General features: G+C 46.4%; 1 protein-coding gene and 1 long non-coding RNA gene across 6 annotated transcripts in view; both read right to left on the bottom strand.

The window, feature by feature from the left end:
- The window catches only part of LOC127601949 (potassium channel subfamily T member 1-like), a 60931-nt gene that overhangs the window by 2762 nt on the left and 32286 nt on the right, over positions 1-25883 (bottom strand). Inside the window, exons 10-35 of one of the 4 annotated variants that reach the window (XM_052067691.1) lie at positions 25375-25449; positions 25164-25247; positions 23710-23804; positions 22131-22311; positions 21873-22037; positions 21634-21770; positions 20496-20559; positions 19804-19912; positions 19003-19111; positions 17592-17741; positions 17193-17428; positions 16095-16115; positions 15585-15798; positions 13831-13936; positions 13581-13753; positions 11525-11596; positions 10480-10614; positions 10286-10397; positions 10100-10201; positions 7847-7930; positions 7624-7752; positions 5809-5829; positions 5395-5695; positions 2495-2524; positions 2187-2249; positions 1955-2005 (exon numbers count right to left, since the gene is read on the bottom strand). In XM_052067691.1, coding sequence (XP_051923651.1) covers positions 1955-2005; positions 2187-2249; positions 2495-2524; positions 5395-5695; positions 5809-5829; positions 7624-7752; positions 7847-7930; positions 10100-10201; positions 10286-10397; positions 10480-10614; positions 11525-11596; positions 13581-13753; positions 13831-13936; positions 15585-15798; positions 16095-16115; positions 17193-17428; positions 17592-17741; positions 19003-19111; positions 19804-19912; positions 20496-20559; positions 21634-21770; positions 21873-22037; positions 22131-22311; positions 23710-23804; positions 25164-25247; positions 25375-25449 — 3019 coding nt within the window. Of the gene's footprint in view, positions 1-1954; positions 2006-2186; positions 2250-2494; positions 2525-5394; positions 5696-5808; positions 5830-7623; positions 7753-7846; positions 7931-10099; positions 10398-10479; positions 10615-11524; positions 11597-13580; positions 13754-13830; positions 13937-15584; positions 15799-16094; positions 16116-17192; positions 17429-17591; positions 17742-19002; positions 19112-19803; positions 19913-20495; positions 20560-21633; positions 21771-21872; positions 22038-22130; positions 22312-23709; positions 23805-25163; positions 25248-25374; positions 25450-25883 lie in introns of all 4 variants that reach the window. The other 3 variants (XM_052067690.1, XM_052067692.1, XM_052067693.1) reach the window with 3 other exon arrangements.
- Positions 11603-13571, bottom strand: LOC127602592 (uncharacterized). Of its 2 annotated transcripts, none has more exons than XR_007962841.1 (3): positions 13416-13571; positions 12328-12479; positions 11603-12015 (listed from the first exon to the last, which is right to left on the bottom strand). It is a non-coding gene; the product is annotated as an uncharacterized LOC127602592 (long non-coding RNA). The 2 variants fall into 2 exon arrangements; XR_007962842.1 differs by having other exon boundaries at positions 11603-11933.

Raw genomic sequence — 25883 nt, 5'->3', positions numbered from 1 at the left:
GCTTCCCCGCACCTTCTGCCGAAAACAGGCTCGAAATTGTGACAAATAAATGTGAGAGTGAGTGTGAATACTTGACTGACGACCAGTCAATGCAGTTTTGTGTGTGAGATCCAAGATGGGCTCTTCCATCCACAGGCCATTATGCGTTCTGCTCCAGAAAACAAGCCAAACGAACGCCCTTCGGGACTCCATCTTATTCTTTTTTTTTCTTTTTCTTTTTTTGGGGGGGACGCCATCTCACTCACGTGAGCACGATGCAGAGAAGGCCAGAGAAAGAAATCGAGAGAGTGACAGGAAAGTGAGAAAACTGGCTGCTAAGCTAACTATGAAGGACAGTCAGGGACATAATTCAGGATTAGCTCTCAGACACGCTACTGTGTATTATGACTGAATTTTATTTGCCTACTCCTGAGGTATTTCGGTAGTGTATGGGAGAGCATTTCAAGAGAGTGTGTGAGAGTGAAAAAAAGTCCAGTAGCATCAGAAACTGCGTCTGAGGAAATTGTTTCTGTGTGTGTGTGCATAAGTGCAATGCAGTAGTGTGTAAGCAAAAAAAATGTCAGTCTGTGTGGGAGAACATTCCCGTTGTGTGTGAGAGCATTTTGGGCGTGCGTGTGTTAGAGTGTTTCAGTTGTGTGTGTTAGTCAAATAAATGTCATCGGAGTGTCAGTGTTTCAGTATGAGTGAGAGAGCATTCACTTTTTATGTGAGAGAGCAATTTGGGCGTGCGTGTGTGAGATTGTTTCAGTTGTGTGTGTTAGTCAAATAAATGTCATCAGAGTGTCAGTGTTTCAGTATGTGTGAGAGAGCATTCCTGTTTTTTGTGAGAGAGCAGTTTTGGGTACGTGTGTGTGAGAGTGTTTGAGTAATGCGTGTTAGTCAAATAAATTTCATCAGCGTGTGAGTGTTCCAGAAGTGTGAGAGAGCATTCCCGTTGTGTCTGAGAGAGCATTTCGTGTGTGTGTGAGTGTTTCAGTAGTGTGTGTTCATCAAATACATTTAATTAGGGTGTGAGTGTTTCAATACAATAAGAGAATTTCGTGTGAGAGCATTACAGCAATTTCTATGAACAAATTCAGTTGTGTGTGTTTGAGAGCATTTAGTAGTGGGTGCGAGAGTATTTCAGCGGTGCCTGTACCTCAAAGAACCAGGTGTAAGCTAATGATGTTTACAAAAGACTGGAGCGGAAATTCCCAATTTACAAACAGCGTGATCCAACGAGTCGACTAATGGCGACTAGTCGCCTAATGGCGGCTATCAGTGACTAGTCGACGAGCAAAAGAGTTGTGTGTGGCATCCTTAGAACAAGAGCATTTAAAAAGTTTGTTGAGAAGCCGGGCGGCCCAGTAGTCCAGTGGTTAGCACGTCGGCTTCACAGTGCAGAGGTACCGGGTTCGATTCCAGCTCCGGCCTCCCTGTGTGGAGTTTGCATGTTCTCCCCGGGCCTGCGTGGGTTTTCTCCGGGTGCTCCGGTTTCCTCCCACATTCCAAAAATATGCATGGCAGGCTGATTGAACACTCCAAATTGTCCCTAGGTGTGAGTGTGAGTGCGAATGGTTGTTCGTTTCTGTGTGCCCTGCGATTGGCTGGCAACCGATTCAGGGTGTCCCCCGCCTACTGCCCGAAGACAGCTGGTATAGGCTCCTGCACCCCCCGCGACCAAAGTGAGGATCAAGCGGTTCGGAAGATGAATGAATGAATGAATGTTGAGAAGCCGTATTGGTAGCGTGTGAGAGCGCTTCAATAGTTTGCATGTGGATAAATTCAGCATGGCGTGAGCGCGCTTTGGCCGCACGTCAAGAATGTTCCGGTCGTGTGCGTGATGTGCAAAAGAGCACGTCAGAGGTGATCCTGAATGATATCCCAGATGACCTGTCATATCTAACGCTCATCCACATTGGACACACACCCACTCTCACACATGCAATATAATAGAGTGGATGAACCGGCTAACCTGACGGCCGGCTCCCGTCTGTATACGGCTGCTCTGATATGTCCTGCAACTCTGAGCAACGGTATTTACGGTTAACTCGAACCACACAAGTGTCAACGTGAAGCGCACACATCTTGTAGAAAGGAGGATGCTGGTGAAAGGACGAGCTCCTTTCGCCCACACGCCCACCCCCCTTCGACACTCACACGCCGAGTGGACAAAGAGCACACACGCACGCGCGTGCACACGTTACCTTGCAAATATCCTAGATTTACTCGATTCATCACATCGCTCGCAGTGAGATTAGAAACATCCTCTTTGGGCCAAAGAGGGTGGGGGGGGGGGGAGAGAGAAAAGTCAGAGAGAGAAAAAGAGAGAAGGAGGAGGAAAGGAAATAGAAATAAAAATCAGGCAGGCAGCGAATGCATTTGCGCTTTGACCATAAGAAAGGTTCAACAGGTGAGAGGATGCAAAAAAAAAAAAAAAAAAAAAGTGAGAAGAAGCCATGCTTCAGTATGCACAGAGTCACTTCCAAATGATTCATCTGTTGTGGATGCTCACTCAGAAGGTCAGGAGCGTTTGGGCTTCTCCCTGGAAGCAGCGTGAGCGACACAAGTACACAAGATTCAGCCAGCACGACACATAGTTAGGCGTCTTCTTCTTTTTTTTTTTCCTTTTTTTTAAACTTCACTTTGTTTTGGAAGCGTGACACAACAACAAGTGAAAATGTGAGCAGATGCCAAGGCAAAGCAAACAGAGAAGCGTGATGCATTCACATGTTGCAGGGTTTCTACAGGTGTCGGCTGGGTATGGTCAATTGGATATACATCTTTTTTTTTTTTAATAAGAGTTCTCAAATGTGCCACATCATGGGCAAAAGCGACCAACTACTTTTGTTCATGATTATGTTGACCTATTTGCAATGAAAAGGTTATTAATGAAGTTCATCGTGAGGATTCGCCCCACTCCCTGTTTCTGTTACTATTTATCGTCCACAGATGTGGGTGTTATTTTTATATACTGATTTTGAAATTACTGAACAATTTAAAGTGTTGAAAATGTCTCTGATGATGCAACGCTCATGACTGAAATGTGTTTTTGTCGCGTCCCGTGTTTGCCAGCAGGGGTCGGGCTTTCTCTCCGCCGCCTGCACACCTGTTACTCATTTGTGAATGATTACTCTGCCTTTATTAGGACGCTCTGGCAGTCTACTCACTGCCGGAGAATTCCACGCCGCGCCAATACTCTCTCGCTCAAATTCCTATTCAGATTATTCGTTGCCTCTTAGCCTTGTGGCTGTTATTAGGCGCCATTGTTCCTCTTGCGTATGAAATGTATATAATTGACTAATCAGACCTTCCTTGCCATTTGTTTTCCGCAAGCGTTTTCTGTTGTTCTCTTAATTCTACCCCTGGTCCTTATTTTGACCTGCGTTTTTTGTTATTCTCCCTGTCGGGTATTTTGTGTTCGTTATTAAAGACTCCTTTTGTTCTCTGACAAAATCTCCTTTTGTGTCTGCTATTTCGGGGATCCATTTCCTTATTTTGTTGTGCACGAAGCGATCATTCTATCGCTTTGGGCACAACGTGACAGTTTTTATGGGCTTATGATGCAAATTATTGTATTTGTCTCCTAGCAACACACCATTTTTTGTTAGTTTTTTTTCCCACTAATGTACATCAATTGCAAGAAATGTATGTGTTCAAGTTATTCAGCAGCAAATATGCACAGCGAAGGTCAATATTTTGGTACGAAACCCAATGCTGGCCAAAAAGATGAACTAGATTTTTTTTCTCCATTTGCCATGGCTATGGCCTGGTTAATTGAAGCTCCTCCCGGCATTTCAACATAGTTTCTTGGCCCCAAGATGCCATCAGAGGCTCAAAAGAAATATTTTTTAGACAAAGCTTTGGCCTGAGCATAAAAGCTAACTTTCATACCCTTCATTTTGATTGTAGTGTATCATCCAATTAGTTGGATTTAATATTTTTAGGTATAATCCTCAGATTTACTTCTTGGACCAGTGGAAACCCGAAGTGGACATGATCTTGATGATGGGTAGCAGATGACTGCTTATATGTTTTTGTTTTGTTTTTTTGTAGTAAAAAAATGGTTGATGAAATTGATGCATAATTGATGTCTTAATGCTAGTGGAGTCTGACTGTGGCCATGAAGACAGGCATGTCCCAAAAGGCCATGAGATGAGACAAACACAAGCACAGATTGGAGTTCCACAAGAATACACAAAAATAAGAACATTGGTTGACGTTACTGTGGGTAGAAGCTATATTTAATCGTAACAACATAAAAAAAAAGGGAAAAAAAGTATCTTCCTGCTTTGTGGGGCTTTTTACAATCTCGAATTCCCGATGTGGCTACTATAAATAGGCTCAATAACATTTTGCAATTTCCTTATGAATAGACAGATAGTCGCATTGGGCAAGGCATAGGACTTTTTTTTAAGGCCACTATCATTAAATTTAAGACCTCTACCTCACTAAATTTGACCATGAGGAATGGACAGTAAGAAAAACTAAAAAAAAAGAGTGTTACATTTATATTAATTCATATAATTACAAATAATATGTATCAGTACAGTATAATGGTAATTGTACAAGTACAGTAATCCCTTGTTTATCGCGGGGGTCACGTTCCAAAAAGAACTCGCGATAAGTGAAATCCGTGAAGTAGTAGAAGTTTTTTTTACTATTATCACGTATACAATACAATCGTGTAGTGAATGAAACCCAAGATTACACCTTTTTTTCAGGTCCATGCATAAAAAAAGAAAAAAACACCTAAAATATCAACATTTTCTGACAGTTTTTTAGAAATACTGTACAGAACGTGTTATCAACATTGTGGCTTTTGTCATGGAGAAAATTTGTCAAGCTGAACAGCGACGAGGCGCTGAGCCTGTTGACATTGGTCTACAGTCCCTTAGCCAATCAGGATGCAGAACACAATGCACACTAAAAAAAAAAAAAAACCTGCACGAAAAAAAATCTGTGAAACAGCACAGACATGATAGATGAACCGTGTTATAGCGAGGGATTACTGAAAACACCTCACCAAAGGCCCCCAGCCATTGTGAGCCGCCCTATCCAAATAATCTTATCCCAACTAATTGCAAATGAAGCCTTTCGTTTTGGAAAATGAAATGACACTTTTTTTTTTAGGATCGATGGATCCCTATTCACATCCTATAATTAATTACACAGTCTCAAAAAATGTCGTTCAACCAGAATTTTAAACTCCACCCCCTGAGATGAAAGTGAGTTTTCTTGTCTGAAACTCCAATCTGCAAAGAAAATCTACATTTTGTTTCCTGTTCGAGAATCATGATGCAATGGTGAATCATTGGTAAACAAAAGCAACAATGTGCACCAATGAGATCACGTTGACAGAATGAATGAAAGACCGTATGTGGTTCCGATAATGCGGCTGGTGGTTCTACTGACCGTATCCCACGGTGGGCAAGCCCAGGTGCTTCATGCGGTTCTTGACCAGCTCGGACAGCTCCTGGCGCTCGGAGCGGCGGTACAGGTTGAGGCGCTGCTGCGAGATGCGCTCGGCCCGGCTGGAGGGCTTGTTGGTGTTCTTCCTGCTCAGGCGCCGCGCCCACTGCATGCTCTTCTTCCTCAGCAGCGGGTTCTCCGACTGCTCGCTGGCGCTGGAGTTCCGGTGCGCCGTCTTCTCCTTCCACGACTCCTTGCGGTCGCGATGCTGCTCGCCTTGCCCCACGTTGATGGACACCTGAGACTGGGATCGTAAAGAACCGGTTGGAACGCCGTTTTGGAAAGCGGGTGATGGCCGTGACGCCACGGGTGTTTGATGCCTGCTTTGAGCAGAGTGGCGCATGTTGAGAAGCTTACCTGCACGTAACTGTCCTTACACTGAAATAAGAGAAGGACAAACACACATTCCAAAAAAAAAAAGAAAAAAAAAAGGAAAGACAGGTTCATAATAAGCAAAGCAAAATGATTAAAACAACAACAAAAAAAAGTACATGAGAAAAGTGATTACACAACTCACAAAAAGTTCAACAGATTTAGAGAAGGTTGCTCTTGAATTCATTGTTGGAGAGCAAAAATGTTGTGCCAAAAGTAGAAAAACACGGAAAAGCTAGACAGTCATTCATTCATTCATTCATCTTCTGAGCCGCTTGATCCTCACTAGGGTCGCGGGGGTGCTGGAGCCTATCCCAGCTGTCTTCGGGCAGTAGGCGGGGGACACCCTGAATTGGTTGCCAGCCAATCGCAGGGCACACAGAGACGAACAACCATCCACGCTCACACTCACGCCGAGGGACAATTTAGAGTATTCAATCAGCCTGCCATGCATGTTTTTGGAATGTGGGAGGAAAACGGAGCACCCGGAGAAAACCCACGCAGGCCCGGGGAGAACATGCAAACTCCACACAGGGAGGCCGGAGCTGGAATCGAACCCGGTACCTCTGCACTGTGAAGCCCACGTGCTAACCACTGGACTACCGGGCCGCCCTCTACTTAAGATGATTATTTTTATTCATTCATTCACCTTCCGAGCCGCTTGATCCTCACTAGGGTCGCGGGGGGTGCTGGAGCCTATCCCAGCCGTCTCCGGGCAGCAGGCGGGGGACACCCTGAATTGGTTGCCAGCCAATCGCAGGGCACACAGAGACGAACAACCATCCACGCTCACACTCACACCTAGGGACAATTTAGAGTGTTCAATCAGCCTGCCATGTATATTTTTGGAATGTGGGAGGAAACCGGAGCACCCGGAGAAAACCCACGCAGGCCCGGGGAGAACATGCAAACTCCACACAGGAGCTGGAATCGAACCCGGTACCTCTGCACTGTGAAGCCGACGTGCTAACCACTGGACTACCGGGCCGCCCTCTACTTAAGATGATTATTTTTATTCATTCATTCACCTTCCGAGCCGCTTGATCCTCACTAGGGTCGCGGGGGGTGGTGGAGTCTATCCCAGCCGTCTTCGGGCAGTAGGCGGGGGACACCCTGAATTGGTTGACAGCCAATCGCAGGGCACACAGAGACGAACAACCATTCGCACTCACACTCACACCTAGGGACAATTTAGAGTGTTCAATCAGCCTGCCATGCATATTTTTGGAATGTGGGAGGAAACCGGAGCACCCGGAGAAAACCCACACATGCAAACTCCACACAGGGAGGCCGGAGCTGGAATCGAACCCGGTACCTCTGCACTGTGAAGCCGACGTGCTAACCACTGGACTACCGGGCCGCCAGCTAGACAGTCATGATTTAACAAATTAGAGAAGGTCAAATTAAGGTTAAAGGTTACTAGAAAAGCACCAACCCCCCCGCCCCCAAGATGCTCATAAAACATCAACATCATGCTTCTAGTATGTACACAATCACAGATGGCGCCAGAGTAACGCTTTAATTGCTTTGCCCCGAGTACAAGCACCGCGAATAGCCGAGACTTTCAGTGACTATCTAGCAAAAAAAAACAATAACATATCTGCAAATTCACAAATATTGAATCGCAGATTTGCAGAAGTTCACTGTCGTGCATCGTGAAATTTCCCGAACTTTTTGTGAGTCGCGAAAGCTGTATTTATTGCCAAGCAATGTTTCCGAGAGAGAAATGAAGCGATTTTGCAAAGGGATGACGGCCAAAGCAAACGCGAGTCATCCGTCGTCAGATCGTAGCAAACTCGCCTCGGATGTGGAGAACATGTGCGACTCGGTGCGGTAGATCCCGATGGGGATCTCGGCGCTGGAGGAACACAGTTTTTGGAAGAGTCTGCCGTATGTTCTGATCCACAAGTCCTCCTCTGTGATCTTCATCTGAGGGGGAATTTGTGAGAGAACGGGGGTTAGCGCGCGGCAAACAGAAAAAAAAATCTCTCCGAAAGAAGCTTGTGGAGGTAGTCGCACTTACAACGCATAGATAACCGGAACCCGGTGTCGTGTCCAGACCAAGAAGAAGCCTGGCGATAACTATCATGTAGTCTTTCACGAATGACTGTCAACACAGACGGAAAGGAATATTCGTCGATGTTGAAAGAGACAACAGTGGAGCGCAAATACATTCATCTATCGCGCGCACTCACATTTTAAGCTATGAACAATTCAATGAAGCTAACGCTACGTTTACGCAATGTGCCTGCTTGCCACGGCAGCCACTTGGGATTTTTTTTTTTAAGTTATCAAGTCTTCCTTACAGTCAGTGACAAAAAACGACTGAATCCCGGAGACTCGAACGCACGCTAGGTTTCAGCAAACGGTCTCGCACGTACGCCGGTGTGCTACATTCTGGCCTGTCATGTTGAGGAAGCGTCCCATCACGTTTCTCCTGTTCTGATCAGGGTCAAACGCATTTGTCAGATTTTGTCAAGGCTTTCGACTGAAATGCGGGACATTGGGCAGCTTTGGAGCAAACTTACTGTGCGAATAATAATATTACTAGCTAGTTCGCCGCCCTCCGGGGCGGCTCATCAGCTAGTTCCTGCGGAAGGCTTGTAAGGTGGGCCTTCGGCCCACAAAAGTGTTGTTGCTTGGTTCAACTTTTTGTTCATCTTCATTGCTTATCGCGAAAATAAAGAGATGTTTAGCTCTACTAAATAACTAACAATTTCATTGCAATGCTTGTGGGTAGACAACATTTTTTCGCTAAGATGCCCGCGCGATCGTAGTGAGCCACTGCCTGAGCGGCGCAGTGGCGGCGCGGTGAAGTAGGTACGTTTTGAAAAGGGACAGACGGAAGGACAGACCGCGTGCGGGACGACGCGCAATATATATATAGATAATAACTATCTGCATGACAATGAGATACAGGTGAAATACATACTGGACAGGTTCCGACATTAACAGTGGCCCGATGGCCCGGGGCCAACACGTCTGATTGTACATGCTTACTGTCCCACTACTCACTTCCAAGTTTTGTTTTCTCCGAGGAAATCCCGAGAAAAGGTTTGTTGCATTAACCCCATTTAACTCGAGCCGAAAAAGTTTGAGAGTGCCATCCCAAATTCTCTGACAATTAATTTTTTTTTTGAGCAGGCATCCACGGCAACTTGCTGGTATATTAAGATATTTTGTGATGTTTTCTTTAATCAATGTATATCTTCTCAGTGAAAAACTGCTTTGAGATGATTGCATGACTTAGTGACTTGCTTGCCTAAGCAATTTCAGAGATGGACTCTGGAGCCTGCCTTGACGACTTCAGAGATAAACTATTGAGCCTGCTTTGACGACTTCATAGTCTGCTTTGCTTGAATTGTCAAAACTTGATTGTGATCAATGCCACTTGATTACACAACAGTGTGGCGTAGGGAGGGATGAGAATGGCCACTCACCCCTCCCGATGCACACACTTTAGAGCAGGTGTCACCAACATTTTTGAGGGTGAGAGCAACTTCATGTGTACCGATTGTGTGAAGGGCTACCAAATTGATACACGTCTGAAATAACATATTTGTCCAAAATACCTTCAATAATATGAGGATGTGTTATTTTTAATACTTGATGATTTAAATTGTCAGACTTTGATCGTGTTTCGAAATGTCTCACAGTACTGCCAATGTTTGCATTTTTAAATCATAATTTCTACTAGCAAATCACAATGTCCAGGCACTGGCGGGCTACTCAAGTGGTCTTCACGGGCTACCTGGTGCCCGCGGGCACCATGTTGGTGACCACTGCTTTAGAGGATAAAAGGAGGGGAGCGATGCTCCTCAGCAGAGTCCGCTGTGGGTTAACGTACGAACGCCCAGCTCGTATTGATGCTCATTCTGCTGAGGGTGTTGGCTCTCCACCCTACTGGCACACGGTAAGAGTTCTTTAGCTTCATACAACTTATTTGAACTGTGTTATCATTTCTGTGTGGGACCAATAAAGTGTCTATTGTTGGTAGCCAGAAGTGTCTTGTCGTTATTTCTGAGTGCCTATCTCCGACGATCCTTTATAAAACTTGATATTCATTCAAATTGAGTATCAGAAGTGTTTCAAAACACTTGCTCACCAAAATCCCACTATGATCTCTAGCTTGCCTCATACGAATGCTTTTAAAAAAAAAGGAGACACTTGGCAGCAGGAAGCTCGGCACGCTTGAAACCTACTCCAATGGAACGGCGTCAAAAGCGTGTCGATCGGGTAACGTGGAAAAGGGGCAGAAGTCGTGTTCTTGTCCCACCTGGTAGAGCAGCGTATCCAACATGCTGATACTGAACACCCGGCCCGCTGCAAATGGCAAGCGGAACATGAAGGCCAGATTGGAGCCCTTATCTCGTTCTATCTGGAAAAAAAAAACATGGCTAAAATGAAATGAAGTTGAAATGTCTGGATTTGCGGCAGTACCGTTTTTGTTTGTCTTCCGCACCTTTTCGAGTTTAGAAAGCGCGAGCGAGTAGCAGTCCTTGGCTCGGAACTGCATGAACCTCATGTTGGATGGATGCGTGAGCTCAGTGATGATGCTGAGACTCGGGAACAGTCTGACAACATCGGATGACATAGATGAAGTCAGGTCGCGTGGACTTCAATGTTGATTGTGTTCGACTCTCTTTTTCCCGCTACCTGAACATCGTCTGGACATTGACGATGGTCTTGGCGTCGGCCATGTAGTCCTCCTCGGCACTCATGGTGCTCTCCTTGTCCACCACCACCAAATTGTCAGCGTAGATGATTCCACACTGCAGCAGGTTGTCTAAGCTGATCCATTAAAAAAAACAAAACACACACACACACAAAACAAGCAAAACTTATTTTCCACAACATTTTATTCATTCATTCATTCATTCATTTTCCGAGCCGCTTGATCCTCACTAGGGTCGCGGGGGGTGCTGGAGCCTATCCCAGCTGTCTTCGGGCAGTAGGCGGGGGACACCCTGAATCGGTTGCCAGCCAATCGCAGGGCACACAGAGACGAACAACCATTCGCACTCACACCTAGGGACGATTTAGAGTGTTCAATCAGCCTACCACGCATGTTTTTGGAATGTGGGAGGAAACCGGAGCACCCGGAGAAAACCCACGCAGGCCCGGGGAGAACATGCAAACTCCACACAGGGAGGCCGGAGCTGGAATCGAACGCGGTACCTCTGCACTGTGAAGCCGACGTGCTAACCACTGGATACCGGGCCGCCCACAACATTTTATTTTAAAACAATTTTACAAAAGTAAAGTTGCAGTTGCCCAAGAAAACGTCATAATCTTTCAAGTTTACTGTTTTCGTAAAAAAAGGTTTGACTTCATTTTTAACGGTACGTATCATTGTGGAGAACGTGGGAACTGCAGTTCACAATGAAACAAATGATCTCTCTTCTTCATTACAAATTTACATTTTATTTATTTACTGACCATTTTATTGTGATGATTATTTTTGGATTACCATGACTTTATTTCGTCTCACTTTTTTTATGTTCAATGCACAGCACTTTGATACGGCTTAATTTGACGTGAGGGGTAAAATAGTAAAAGAAGAGTTGCTGTAAAAAGTTAACGGTGACATATCCCGAAAATGTTTCGATGTTGGCGTTCATGAGGTCAGGATGGACATTTTGCATGACAACACGCAGCATGTTTTCACCGACATTGTCGTGACTGTGACTCCACCACATACTTATCGATGGTGCCGGCCATGAAGTAGACCATCGGGAAGCAGCAAATGGCCTCTAAGAAGTGGTTGTCTGGGCTGAGGTAAACAGGAAACATCACCGGTTAGCAAGCCGCATGAATCATGGATCACTTTTGGAGAAACCTGGAGACATTTTGAGAGGCACTTCCTGAAGTATTCAAACTGTGATCGCTCCCTTTGTTGGCACTCCATTCGTGTATTTTTATTTTTTTTTCCCAGTTAACTCCCGTTATTCACGGGGAATCGGACAGAATAACAAAAATCTGCTTATGATTGCCTATGAATGCCAAAAGGTGGAGGCAAAGCACTTTATTTGTCTAAATTTAGCCCCTTAACTTACTTCACGACTTAGTTCCAGGGTACCAAGATGCCACAAGATGGTGACAAAGCACTACTTTTGTCTAAATGAAGCTCCTCAACTCACTGCGACATAGTTCCTGGGCACCAAGATGCCACAAGATGGTGACAAAGCACTACTTTTTGTCAAAATGAAGCTCCTCAACTCACATCGTATAGTTTTTTTAAGACACCAAGATGCCATCAAAGCACTATGTTTGTCTAAATGAAGCACCTCAATTCACTGCGACATAGTTCCTGGGCACCAAGATGCCACAAGATGGTGTCAAAGCACTACATGTGTTGAAACGAAGCTCTCAACTCACACCGTATAGTTTTTTTACACACCAAGATGCCATCAAAGCACTATGTTTGTCTAAATGAAGCACCTCAATTCACTGCGACGTAGTTCCTGGGCACCAAGATGCCACAAGATGGTGACAAAGCACTACTTTTTGTCAAAATGAAGCTCCTCAACTCACATCGTATAGTTTTTTTAGACACCACCATGCCATCAAAGCATAATGTTTGTCTGAATGAAGCGGCTCAATTCACTGCGACATAGTTCCCGGGTAGCAAGATGCCATAAGATGGTGTCAAAGCACTACATGTGTCGAAATGAAGCTCCTCAACTCACATCGTATAGTTTTTTTAGACACCACCATGCCATCAAAGCATGATGTTTGTCTGAATGAAGCGGCTCAATTCACTGCGACATAGTTTCCGGGTAGCAAGATGCCATAAGATGGTGACAAAACACTACTTTTTGTCAAAATGAAGCTCCTCAACTCACATCGTATAGTTTTTTTAGACACCACCATGCCATCAAAGCATGATGTTTGTCTGAATGAAGCGGCTCAATTCACTGCGACATAGTTTCCGGGTAGCAAGATGCCATAAGATGGTGACAAAACACTACTTTTTGTCAAAATGAAGCTCCTCAACTCACATCGTATAGTTTTTTTAGACACCACCATGCATTCAAAGCATGATGTTTGTCTGAATGAAGCGGCTCAATTCACTGCGACATAGTTTCCGGGTAGCAAGATGCCATAAGATGGTGTCAAAGCACTACATGTGTCGAAATGAAGCTCCTCAACTCACATCGTATAGTTTTTTTAGACACCACCATGCCATCAAAGCATGATGTTTGTCTGAATGAAGCGGCTCAATTCACTGCGACATAGTTTCCGGGTAGCAAGATGCCATAAGATGGTGACAAAACACTACTTTTTGTCAAAATGAAGCTCCTCAACTCACATCGTATAGTTTTTTTAGACACCACCATGCATTCAAAGCATGATGTTTGTCTGAATGAAGCGGCTCAATTCACTGCGACATAGTTCCCGGGTAGCAAGATGCCACAAGATGGTGTCAATGCACTACATGCATCGAAATGAAGCTCCTCAACTCACATCATATAGTTTTTTTTTACACACCACGCTGCCATCAAAGCACTATGATTGTCTGAATGAAGCACCTCAATTCACTGCGACACAGTTCCTGGGCACCAAGATGCCACAAGATGGTGACAAAGCACTACTTTTTGTCAAAATGAAGCTCCTCAACTCACATCAAGATAGTTGTTTGGCACCAAGATTCCAGAAAAAAACACTTTTTAACCCTGAAACGGTTGTTTGCCAATGGCATCAAGAGAGAAACACTCAGACTTACATTCGCAGCTTTGGAGAGCAACACAACTTACGGGTAGTCCAGCAGAAGCACAATGGGATTGAGCTCCTTCCGGGGTCGGTAGTACGCTCGGAGGGGGACGATGAAGTTGTACAAACCGTTGCCAGCCGTCTCGGCAGACACGATGATCAGCTTGTTCTTGAAGCCGTACGCTTTGGCATCTTCGAAGCTGTTGTGCGTACAGCCCTGCGAGGCGTCGTCACGTGTGAAGTGGGAGTTGTACTCACGTCGATGTTTGTGCGTGCGAGTGACAAGTCGCTCACCTTGTCAAGGCGCAGGCAGCAAAATGGCGCCTTCTGCGGAAGGAGGTGGCACAGTGTCGGCGAGCTGCCGATGTAAGGGGAGTTGGGAGGGTAGCCCTTCACGAAACTGCCAAGACGGAAGCAAGATGATCAAGTCAAGCACAACTTTCTTGTCAGATGAAATTTCCTCCCTCTTAAACAGACATCAAATGATGAAATGATGTGACAGTCGATGTGATTGCAATATAAACTGCGCATATGTAACCATTTACATAATGTCCTGTAGCATAGAGAGACTTAATCGTCTCCCTGATCAACGCCCGATGGCACTGTGGTGCTTTTCAGGCATGAGCATCCAGAGAGCTCATCAAGATTAATTACTACTCAGGCACCGAGAAAATAAACAAGCAAGGAAATCCATTTACCGTACTTAGACAAATAAATGTAATGAGGCAATGTGGTTTATGTTCTTTGCGGAACATTTAGTTTGATGTACGGCCAACTAGACGAATTCAACGATGCTGTCAGCGTAGAATTTATGTGAACACACAAAAAAACAAGTTTTTGTGAAGAGACATTATTTTACGCACAACCCCGATGCCTCAAACATCTGAACAGTCCTTATCTTCTATAAAATACAAACTGCATGAAAATGTGCTTTTGATGGATAAATCATGTAAAGTTTATACAAATATCACCAGTGTAACAGTTTTACATTTGACCAACTATTTATTAGTAGTAGTATTTAGTAGTGTGTGCGCGCATGCATCATGCCGTGCTCTCTCTAGTGAGACTGTTTTTTGTCGATTCAATGTGACAGTTTGATCAATCGATTTCCAGAGGCCCGCATTGTTAACATGCGCCAAGCACATTCGTCGAGCGTTGTTTGGCTGTTTCAAATACACCTTGTGTAACTCTGTTTAATTTGATGCTAAACTTCAACGGAGGATAACATTAAATGGCTTGAAGCACTTCTGTTTCGAGGCACCACTGTCGTCGGCTCCGGACACGTAACAATGCACCTAATGTGTCCACTGGAACTATTATATCCATACTAGCTGGTTCGCCGCCCTCCGGGCGGCTTATCAGCTAGTTCCTGCGGAAGGCTGGTAAGGTGGTCCTTCGGCCCACAAAAGTGTTGTTGCTTGGTTCAACTTTTTGTTCATCTTCATTGCTTATCGCGAAAATAACGAGATGTTTAGCTCTACTAAATAACTAACAATTTCATTGCAATGCTTGTGGGTAGACAACATTTTTTCGCTAAGATGCCCGCGCGATCGTAGTGAGCCACTGCCTGAGCGGCGCAGTGGCGGCGCGCAGCGGCGCGGTGAAGTAGGTACGTTTTGAAAAGGGACAGACGGAAGGACAGACCGCGTGCGGGACGACGCCCAATATATATATAAAAAGATGATGATTTTTAGCTTGAGTGATCGCGGCAAAGATGGGCGTGGAGAGTGGCGGCCTTTCTAACCTGCTGAACTCCGCTACTGTCTAAGTGTTTGCTCGACTGATAAACGACCATTGATGTGGACACTTCCTTTCACGGCACATGTGTTCATCATTGTTAGGGTCGAGGCCTTTCATCGCCATGGCGCACCGATTACACGCCAAGCTCATCGATCTCACCTTACATGTCCCCGTGACACCTGAAGAGGTGGAGGACATCAATCCTTTAGCGTGTCTATTATGCTAGGTTGAGGCTATAGGGACTAAATGGGCAGATGTAGTGGCTCTGCATCACAGCAGCAGAATTTATGACTAACCGCGCCACTTACTCTGACCCGACGGAGCCCTCCTCATCCGATTGGTTGGTCTCGTCTTCCGACTGGTCGCTGAGGAGGTCGCACGGCAGAATGGCGGAGGAGTCCGCGATCTCGAGGACCGGCGCGATGCTTGGCCTGCGGCTACCGGCGCCGTTCTCCGCCGGTAAGGTCAGCTTACTGGTTTCTTCCGGGGGATCTGGGTTCTGGAGGTCAATGGCCACGGTGCCTGGACGCAACACGCACATCACGAACGACTTAAGTCACATCCTGGACGTGCGCTTGACGGTCTGTCAACATCAATGAACACACAGCCGTTTAATCTCTTGTGAACATTGTCAACTACAATCCTCTTGCAACGTACTCGGGAGCAGTGATGCATGCAGAACATAATGACTCATATTTGTTGACAAATACTGTGAGGCTGAGGAGCTAGCGTTGGGTCTGTCCCATGCAACGAAAAAATTTTACGGACTGCAAACTGCACTACGGCTGCAGGAGGTGATGTGTTATGTACAAACTTACCATATGAAGTGGCCTGATCAACTTTTATAGATCAAAGAAAAAAAAAAGCACAAGACAGTGAAGTCAGCCAGGAAAGTAAAAAAAAAAAAAAAAAATAGCATGGAAGGAAAACAATCAGCGGACATTGTATCGGTCTGTCGTGGTGAAGAAGGAGCTGAGCCAAAGGGCGAAGCTCTCATTTTACCGGTCGATCTACGTCCCAACCCTCACCTATGGTCACGAGCTATGGGTCGTGACCGAAAGAACGAGATCCCGGATACAAGCGGCTGAAATGAGTTTTCTCCGTAGGGTGTCCGGGCTCTCCCTTAGAGATAAGGTGAGAAGCTCAGTCATCCGGGAGGGTCTCAGAGTCGAGCCGCTTCTCCTCCACATCGAGAGGAGCCAGATGAGGTGGCTTGGGCATCTGATTCGGATGCCTCCTGAGCGCCTCCCCGGTGAGGTGTTCCGGGCATGTCCCACCGGGAGGAGACCCCGAGGAAGACCCAGGACACGCTGGAGGGCGAAGCTCTCAATTTACCGGTCGATCTACGTCCCAACCCTCACCTATGGTCACGAGCTATGGGTCGTGACCGAAAGAACGAGATCCCGGATACAAGCGGCTGAAATGAGTTTTCTCCGCAGGGTGTCCGGGCGCTCCCTTAGAGATAAGGTGAGAAGCTCGGTCATCCGGGAGGGTCTCAGAGTCGAGCCGCTTCTCCTCCACATCGAGAGGAGCCAGATGAGGTGGCTTGGGCATCTGATTCGGATGCCTCCTGAGCGCCTCCCCGGTGAGGTGTTCCGGTCATGTCCCACCGGGAGGAGAACCCGGGGAAGACCCAGGACACGCTGGAGAGACTATGTCACCCAGCTTGCCTGGGAACGACTCGGGATCCCCCGGGGAGAGCTGGAAGAAGTAGCTAGGGAGAGGGAAGTCTGGGCTTCCCTGCTAAAGCTGTTGCCCCCGCGACCCGGCCCCGGATAAGCGGTAGATGATGGATGATGATGATGGATGGAAAACAATCATGCACAAGTGAGCAAAAGCATCAGCACATGCGGCCGGAGATGCATTTACACCGAACGCCATTCAAGCTTCAACGGATCATCGCCGGCCGCTCTCACCCATGCTGGCAATGATGCTATGCACGGGCAGCCTGGAGGGGGCGTCGTAAAGCCCGGCGACGGACAGGCTCTTGTTGTGCTTCTCCTCCTGTTTGAAGATGAAGGCCGAGTTCTCCTCCTTGGTGATGTTGATGTAGTAGCAGGTGTCGGTGGCGGCCATGATGTGGCGCGGGCCGGGGTTCAACAGGATGCTCTTGTTGTCCTCCCGCTTAACGCCGATCAGGCACACGCCGTACCTGGCGGACCGCAGGTGCAAAGAAATGAGAGCCAGTGCGAGAGTCAACCGAGCTACATTACTGACCACGAAGCAACGAACGGGGATGTTGTAAAGGGGCGATTGTATAATCTGAGCAGGATGGTATGGGAGTGTCAAAATGACCCCGAGAAAGTTTTGCTTACTTCTTATGCGCATGGAAGGAGGCGTAAGTGAAGCTCTTGCCGTCATATTCCCCGAAAAACTTGCTGTCGCACAACCGGATGTGGTAGACCTCGTTGCCCGAGCAGCGCCCGTACATCCTTTGCCACTGCTCCGGTGACAACTGACCTTCCCTGAAGAAATATTGGCAGAAGGATGACTCCGGTGACTCTTTCACAGGTGATTGATTTGGGAATGATTTTAAAGTGGGGTGGAGTCAAAATGACGTGTCATCGCCAAGTCAGCAGAAGTGAAATGGATTTTTTCTACTGTGGTAATTGATCAGATACAGTATATGGTTCGGCTTCAGTGTGAAACGCAGCTGGATTTAGAACCTGACTATGAACGGTGGAAGAGTTGTCGTGATGAGATTCTCATCGGAAATCACCATGAAGAAAATAACTTGAATGATGTACAACAGGCATGTCCAAAGTCCGGCCCCGGGGCCAAATCCGGCCCGCGGTCGAATTTCATCCGGCCCTCGGCCCCTGTCATAAAATCAGTGCCGTCTGGCCCGCAGGTTGGGCGCAATGGAACACGTGTTGCATTGACTGAGGTCTCGTAAATAACTTGAAGGATGTACAACAGGCATGTCCAAAGTCCGGCCCGGGGGCCAAATCCGGCCCGCGGTCGAATTTCATCCGGCCCTCGGCCCCTGTCATAAAATCAGTGCCGTCTGGCCCGCAGGTTGGGCGCAATGGAACACGTGTTGCATTGACTGAGGTCTCGTAGACTGGTGAGTGATGTTTCATAGAGTACTGCTTCCCTCTAGTGGCTAAATGGGTAATAGCATTCACTAAATGAGTAATAGCATTTAGACACTAGAGGGCATCACTCACGAGTTAACAAGACATCACTCCGTGTTTATATTGACTGATATGTCATATTTCAAATGATCCTTGCACTTGTGGATATGTGTATTGCATTTTATGTTTCAAATCAATCAATTTGCACTCAGGAGACTTCTGTTTAAGAAAAAGTCAAGTGAATAAGCAGTTGCATGTGATATACCTGTTTCAAATGAACCAAAAGAAATTCTCAAGATTGTTGAAATTAAAAATGGAAATGTGAAACAGACTGGCTTACTAAAATTTGTTGAACAATATTGTTGTTCAATGTAAAGAATGTCAGCCAAGGTCGGCCCCCCGACATTTTACCACATAAAATCTGGCCCCTTTGGCAAAAAGTTTGGACACCCCTGATGTACAAGCATTCCTGCCGCTGTAATGAATAGCTGTCATTGATCGAGAATGGATGTCGCTATAACGAATGGGCCTACTGAACCAAGAAGTCAAATCCCAGCGAACTGGCTCGGCTACAGCATAACACCCTAACACAAATATCGACGAGTGGAATCGAACGGAGATGGAGTCTCAGAAGAGTTTGCGCACTTACTGTCCTCTGGAGGTGTGAACGAGGAGCGTCACTAAGGTGGACATGGCCGGACACACGCAGTTCAGTGCAAGCATGGCGTACTTGAACTCCTCTTCGCATACGACGTGATCTGGAAATGCAGACGGTAGGGAAATAATTGGATAGCCTTGTCATTTCAACAATAATTGAGTTAAAAATGTAAAGGGGGGCGGCCCGGTAGTCCAGTGGTTAGCACGCGGGCTTCACAGTGCAGAGGTACCGGGTTCGATTCCAGCTCCGGCCTCCCTGTGTGGAGTTTGCATGTTCTCCCCGGGTCTGCGTGGGTTTTCTCCGGGTGCTCCGGTTTCCTCCCACATTCCAAAAAATATGCATGGCAGGCTGATTGAACGCTCTAAATTGTCCCTAGGTGTGAGTGTGAGTGCGAATGGTTGTTCATCTCTGTGTGCCCTGTGATTGGCTGGCAACCGATTCAGGGTGTCCCCCGCCTACTGCCCGGAGACAGCTGGGATAGGCTCCAGCACCCCCCGCGACCCTAGTGAGGATCAAGCGGTTAGGAAGATGAATGAATGAATGAATGTAAAGGGACGAGCAAGCCATTCTTCTTTTTACTTTGCTCTCTTTGCAGATGACTTTTTTTTTTAGTACAATATATTTCAAAATGATGCCTTTCTAAAGTTCCCCAGTTTGACTTCCATCGAAAAGTCCTGAAAACGTGCCAGAAAACGTACCAGAAATGTCCCACTCCACTATGGATTGATTATTTTCTTAAGGTGCCCATAGGATTTTTTTTTTTTTCCAAAAAGGAAATCTGTAGGTACTTACCGGCAAATTTAACATGAAATTTGTTTTCCGGCTTGAGAATCTGTACGTAGAGCGGACAGTTAGGAGCAAAGTCCTTTGCGGCCCAAGCCCTCAAAATAGTCTGATGGTCCTGTGGAGGAGAGGCACCCAAGTGAGTTCAACAGAAAACAATCATAAATAATCCAATATCCTGCACCGAGCCGTGTTTTCCTCTGAGGTGCAAAGACACTTTTTGACAGTGTGTCGAGGTACAAAAAAATAAAAATAAAATCAATAAATTGCTCCAGTAGGCCCGGTAGTCCAGTGGTTAGCACGTCGGCTTCACAGTGCAGAGGTACCGGGTTCGATTCCAGCTCCGGCCTCCCTGTGTGGAGTTTGCATGTTCTCCCCGGGCCTGCGTGGGTTTTCTCCGGGTGCTCCGGTTTCCTCCCACATTCCAAAAACATGCGTGGCAGGCTGATTGATCACTCTAAATTGTCCCTAGGTGTGAGTGTGAGCGCGGATGGTAGTTCGTCTCCGTGTGCCCTGTGATTGGCTGGCAACCGATTCAGGGTGTCCCCCGCCTACTGCCCGGAGACAGCTGGGATAGGCTCCAGCACCCCCCCGCGACCCTCGTGAGGATCAAGCGGTACGGAAAATGAATGAATGAATGAATAAATTGCTCCATTGTGTGATGTCACAGTTTGAGATTGACAAATGGTTTTGTGACTTACCGCAGCAGTTCGGTCGCCCTCGTTCCTGCTGCTGAGGATGAAACAAGCCTCGGCATCGTCCATTCTGAAACAGATGAAGATGGTTGACAATCATTAAAATCAACTAATTCCTATATCCCTAAAATGAGATTCCAGTGGTGCCTTGGTTCAACAGTTTAATTAGTCCCCTGATCACGCTTGCAACTCAAAATGCTTTTGCATCTCATATCTTTCCGTATTAAAATGAATAGAAATGCTATTTATCTGTTCAAACCGTCGCTAAAACTCGCATTTTGTATGGCACGTGACGGTATTGCAATTTATAAAAAAAATATACACCACGGTAACCACATAATTACATAAAATGAAAACAATCAAACAGTTTTTGCATGATGATGTCATTCAACGATTGTGGACTCCTGCTGGTGTGTGTGCCTTGACCAACAGGGGGCAGTATTACACATGCGTAAGCGTATATACATGAACTCCGAAAAAAAAAAACATGAGGACTACTGTAACATTATTTAGAGTTTCTGATTTTAAACGGTTGCAGGTTTTGTTCTATAAAAAAGGGGGCACAGGCTTGATACGATGTAGCTTAAAATAAGATGGACCTGACAACTTTTTGATTGACTTGTCTCCCTGAAAAGAACTCTGTATGAACTGTTTTTTTAAAAATTGAAACTGATCAAATCAATCAATCAGTCGATCAATTATAGATATTTTTCATCCGCAGAGAATTTTATATTTTCAAAGACAAGTTACGGTAGTCCAGTGGTTAGCATGTCGGCTTCACAGTGCAGAGGTATCGGGTTCGATTCCAGCTCCGGCCTCCTTGTGTGGAGTTTGCATGTTCTCCCCGGGCCTGCGTGGGTTTTCTCCGGGTGCTCCGGTTTCCTCCCACATTCCAAAAATATGCATGGCAGGCTGATTGAACACTCTAAATTGTCCCTAGGTGTGAGTGTGAGCGTGGATGGTTGTTCGTCTCTGTGTGCCCTGCGATTGGCTGGCAACCGATTCAGGGTGTCCCCCGCCTACTGCCCGGAGACAGCTGGGATAGGCTCCAGCACCCCCCGCGACCCTAGTGAGGATCAAGCGGCTCGGAAGATGAAAAGTTACATGTCAGCGGTGGCTAACGCGGCATCCTTGCAAGACTCACTTGGCCCTCATCAGGTCCTGGTCTTTGAGGGCGGATCCTTGAAGGTAGATGACCCTCTGGGACCACAGCGGTATCTGGAGAATGCGGCGAACCTGAATGTCTATATCGGTGGGACACAGGATCACCACGTAATAATCCTGCAAGACAGAGGAAAAGTCATGATGCTATAAAAAGAGTAAACAATCATCGAGCAATATGCGAAAAGACAAAGCCCGCGATTCGCTCTCTCTAAAGTGTACCTGCAACCTGGGATGAGCATAGAACTCATTGAGGAAATCCATCAGCAGGTCTATCTTCAGCGAGCTGACGCACAACACCACATGCTTCTCCGTCTGTGCTCGGTGGCGACTGTAGTTTCCGCCTAATTTCTGGCTCTCCATCCAAAGGTACGCAAGCTCTTCAAACTGACAAACGAAAATACGATTTTAAGGCCGAAAGCCACGAAAAAGAACGAAGAAGCACCGAAGCCCCTCGAGACACCGGTGTTGACTTGCTACCTGCAACGGGAGCACCACCAGGGCCACGCAGATGAGGATGACTACCAGTAGTTGTGAGGGCCAGATCTGAGGCGTCACGTCTCCGTAGCCCACGGTGGAGAAGGTCACGATGCAGAAGTAAAAGGAGTCAAACAGGGTCAAGTGCTTTCCGGCTCTCTCTAGGTGCTGGATGCCACAAGCGCTGAAGACAAAAGGAAACATCACAAATGTGTTCTAAAAAAAAAAAAGAGCTGAAGGAAGTTGCTTCTGTAATCAAAATCAAAGTCTGCAGGATTGAAGTCGCGACGCCATTTACAAATTGACCGCTTGTATTAATACGATTTTTGGTGATTTAAGGTGTGCGATGGGTGAACACCACAGCAGATTTTTTTTTTAAGTCTAAATTGGCGGCTAGAGTGTCCCTACAAAGGAAAATAGATTGCAGCAATACCAAAACTAAGGTAAAGAATTAAAAGCAACAACAAAAATATGATTCATACCGCTTGACTGGTTGCATTTCAAAGAACATATTTACTCATTCATTCATTCATCTTCCTAACCGCTTGATCCTCACTAGGGTCACGGGTGGTGCTGGAGCCTATCCCAGCTGTCTCCGGGCAGTAGGCGGGGGACACCCTGAATCGGTTGCCAGCCAATCGCAGGGCACACACAGACGAACAACCATCCGCACTCACACTCACACCTCGGGACAATTTAGAGTGTTCAATCAGCCTGCCACGCATGTTTTTGGAATGTGGGAGGGAACCGGAGCACCCGGAGAAAACCCACGCAGGCCCGGGGAGAACATGCAAACTCCACACAGGGAAGCCGGAGCTGGAATCGAACCCGGTACCTCTGCACTGTGAAGCCGACGTGCTAACCACTGGACTACCGGGCCGCCCTAAGACTCACTAAATATTCATTCATTTTCCGTAACGCTTGATCCTCACGAGGGTCGCGGGGGGTGCTGGAGCCTATCCCAGCTGTCTTCGGGCAGTAGGCGGGGGACACCCTGAATCGGTTGCCAGCCAATTGCAGGGCACACAGAGACGAACAACCATTAGCACTCACACTCACACCTTGGGACAATTTAGAGTGTTCAATCAGTGTGCCTTGCATATTTTTGGAATGTGGGAGGAGACCGGAGCACCCGGAGAAGACCCACGCAGGCCCGGGGAGAACATGCAAACTCCACACAGGGAGGCCGGAGCTGGAATCGAACCCGGTACCTCTGCACTGTGAAGCCAACGTGCTAACCACTGGACTACCGGGCCGCCCAGAACATATTTAGTATTTTTGTATTCTTATTGAGAGGTAAGATATTTACCGATGTAAAAACCAATTGTGGCAAAGAATGAGGACTTCTGTTTCGAAACTACCCGCTGCTAAATTAATGCAAAACGATGGATGGCTATATCTATTTAGCTCCATTAGCGTGATTTAAAGATTTAGCCCTGAAAAAAAAAAAAGTCAAATGCCAGACGTCAAGATAATAAATGTCAGACGTTGAAACGGGTTGTTATTTTACCGGCAATGTAACAAAATAGCACAGTGAGTTTTCTATTATGTTTGGTGCGTCAATATATTTATATGCACTCACCCGGTGAAAACCAGACACAGTAAAGTGCAGAAGAGGATGAACACCTGGTTGAACATGGCCGAGTGTGTCCTTTGTATGGCACGGTGGAAGTCATTCTGAGGACACGACACAAGAAGCAAATTTTCACCGCTCATCTTGACTCCCCCCCCCCCCCCCGTTACATCAACGGTGGTTGTTAACAGTTGTTCCATGTTAGCATGCTTGAAAATCTCGCCACCTGTTCGGCATGGCCTTTTTCTGCTTGGCAGCAGTTTACACCAGCTGGCTGGAAGCGCTTCCTCAGAATCTCATGCCACTTTTTACCTACCTTACATCCTGAATGTGGTACCAGCAAGGGTGAATGTTAAGATTTTGCAACACCTTATCTTCAACAATACAATACATGCTGATTTATGTAGCGCTTTCACAACAGCGGCAGCTGTAACAAAGCGCTTAACAAAACAGTTAACAAAGTAAAATAATATTCATTCATTCATCTTCCTAACCGCCTGATCCTCACTAGGGTCGCGGGGGGTGCTGGAGTAAAATAATAAACGCAACAAATTAATACATATTTTAGGTGCAGCCATGATAATCAATTCACTGAGAGGAGGCGGCCATTTTGTCTTGTACTGCCACTTGCCATCGACCCAAAATGACATCGCAGTGCCAAAGTGCTCAGGTTGCTGCAGTCATCTGACCAAACCTGTGACCCCTGGATGACCCTGGACGGGTCTATGTTTTGGTGTCTACCGTCATAACTTTTGTTTTACTCTTTCACGGTTTTGAGATTCTCTTACACACGGGTCAAACTGGACTCGGAAAAGCCTCAACCTTTGTAGTACTTGTATGTTTTAAAACATTTGGATTTTTGTGTATGTTGGGTCATTTTAGGAAACATGCTCAAATTTTTTTTTGAATTGCGGACGTTGTATCGGTCTGTCGTGGTGAAGAAGGAGCTGAGCCAAAGGGCGAAGCTCTCAATTTACCGGTCGATCTACGTCCCAACCCTCACCTATGGTCACGAGCTATGGGTCGTGACCGAAAGAACGAGATCCCGGATACAAGCGGCCGAAATGAGTCCGGGCTCTCCCTTAGAGATAAGGTGAGAAGCTCAGTCATCCGGGAGGGGCTCAGAGTCGAGCCGCTTCTCCTCCACATCGAGAGGAGCCAGATGAGGTGGCTTGGGCATCTGATTCGGATGCCTCCTGAGCGCCTCCCCGGTGAGGTGTTCCGGTCATGTCCCACCGGGAGGAGAACCCGGGGAAGACCCAGGACACGCTGGAGAGACTATGTCACCCAGCTTGCCTGGGAACGACTCGGGATCCCCCGGGGAGAGCTGGAAGAAGTAGCTAGGGAGAGGGAAGTCTGGGCTTCCCTGCTAAAGCTGTTGCCCCCGCGACCCGGCTGGATGGATGCTCAAAATTCAGGATGAAAGAAGGATTTAGCCCCCCATATCTCAAACGGATACTTACGATCATGTTTTCCAGCGCTCCTTTGGCTAGCCAGCAGTTAAGAAAAACAGGAACAAATATGTTTCGCAAAGGAGGCCAGAAGATCTGGAAAAAGCACAGGCACAAGGTAAGTCAGTAAATGGCGGGGGGTGTTTTCTTCCACCGATCGAACACAACCATGAGATACCAAACAGATTTAAAGACGAAAGAAAGGCCCGCGCTCATGACTTACTGTGATAATAAATGGCACTGTATTGATCATCTCCAATATGAAGGATATCTGGAATAGCTGCTCCCAAATGTTGCCCTGCGGAGCAAATTGATGATCAGTAAATAAATGTGGTGCGAGAGTTATAAAAAATAATAACATAAAAACGGTTTCAACTTCGGCTATTTCACCCCGATTATTTTTCTGTGTAATTACAAATACAAACGATCTACACCAAATTACTGAAGATCCATAATAATGACGATGATTACAAAAATACTGAAGTCCACAATGACTCAAATACTGTGCTGGTCTGACTTAGGCTAGACAATTTAAGCTTTGTCTTTGCTAGCGAATTAAAATTTGAGTAACAAGCACGAGACGGTTGCGGCAATCTAATGAATAAGCAGCAGTTTGGGAGGAAGTGAACAATTCTTCAAAAAGGGCCAAGGCTTGCTTCAAGCTGTTTTACATTTTCTGTCAAACTAAACATAAAATTAAGAAAATTACACGCTGCATATTGAACCAAGCCA

This window comes from Hippocampus zosterae, chromosome 6 (genome assembly GCF_025434085.1).
Source record: "Hippocampus zosterae strain Florida chromosome 6, ASM2543408v3, whole genome shotgun sequence".
Lineage (NCBI taxonomy): Eukaryota > Metazoa > Chordata > Actinopteri > Syngnathiformes > Syngnathidae > Hippocampus > Hippocampus zosterae.
The sequence above is the reverse complement of the archived record's forward strand: the minus strand, read 5'-3'. Positions and strand labels throughout refer to the sequence as shown.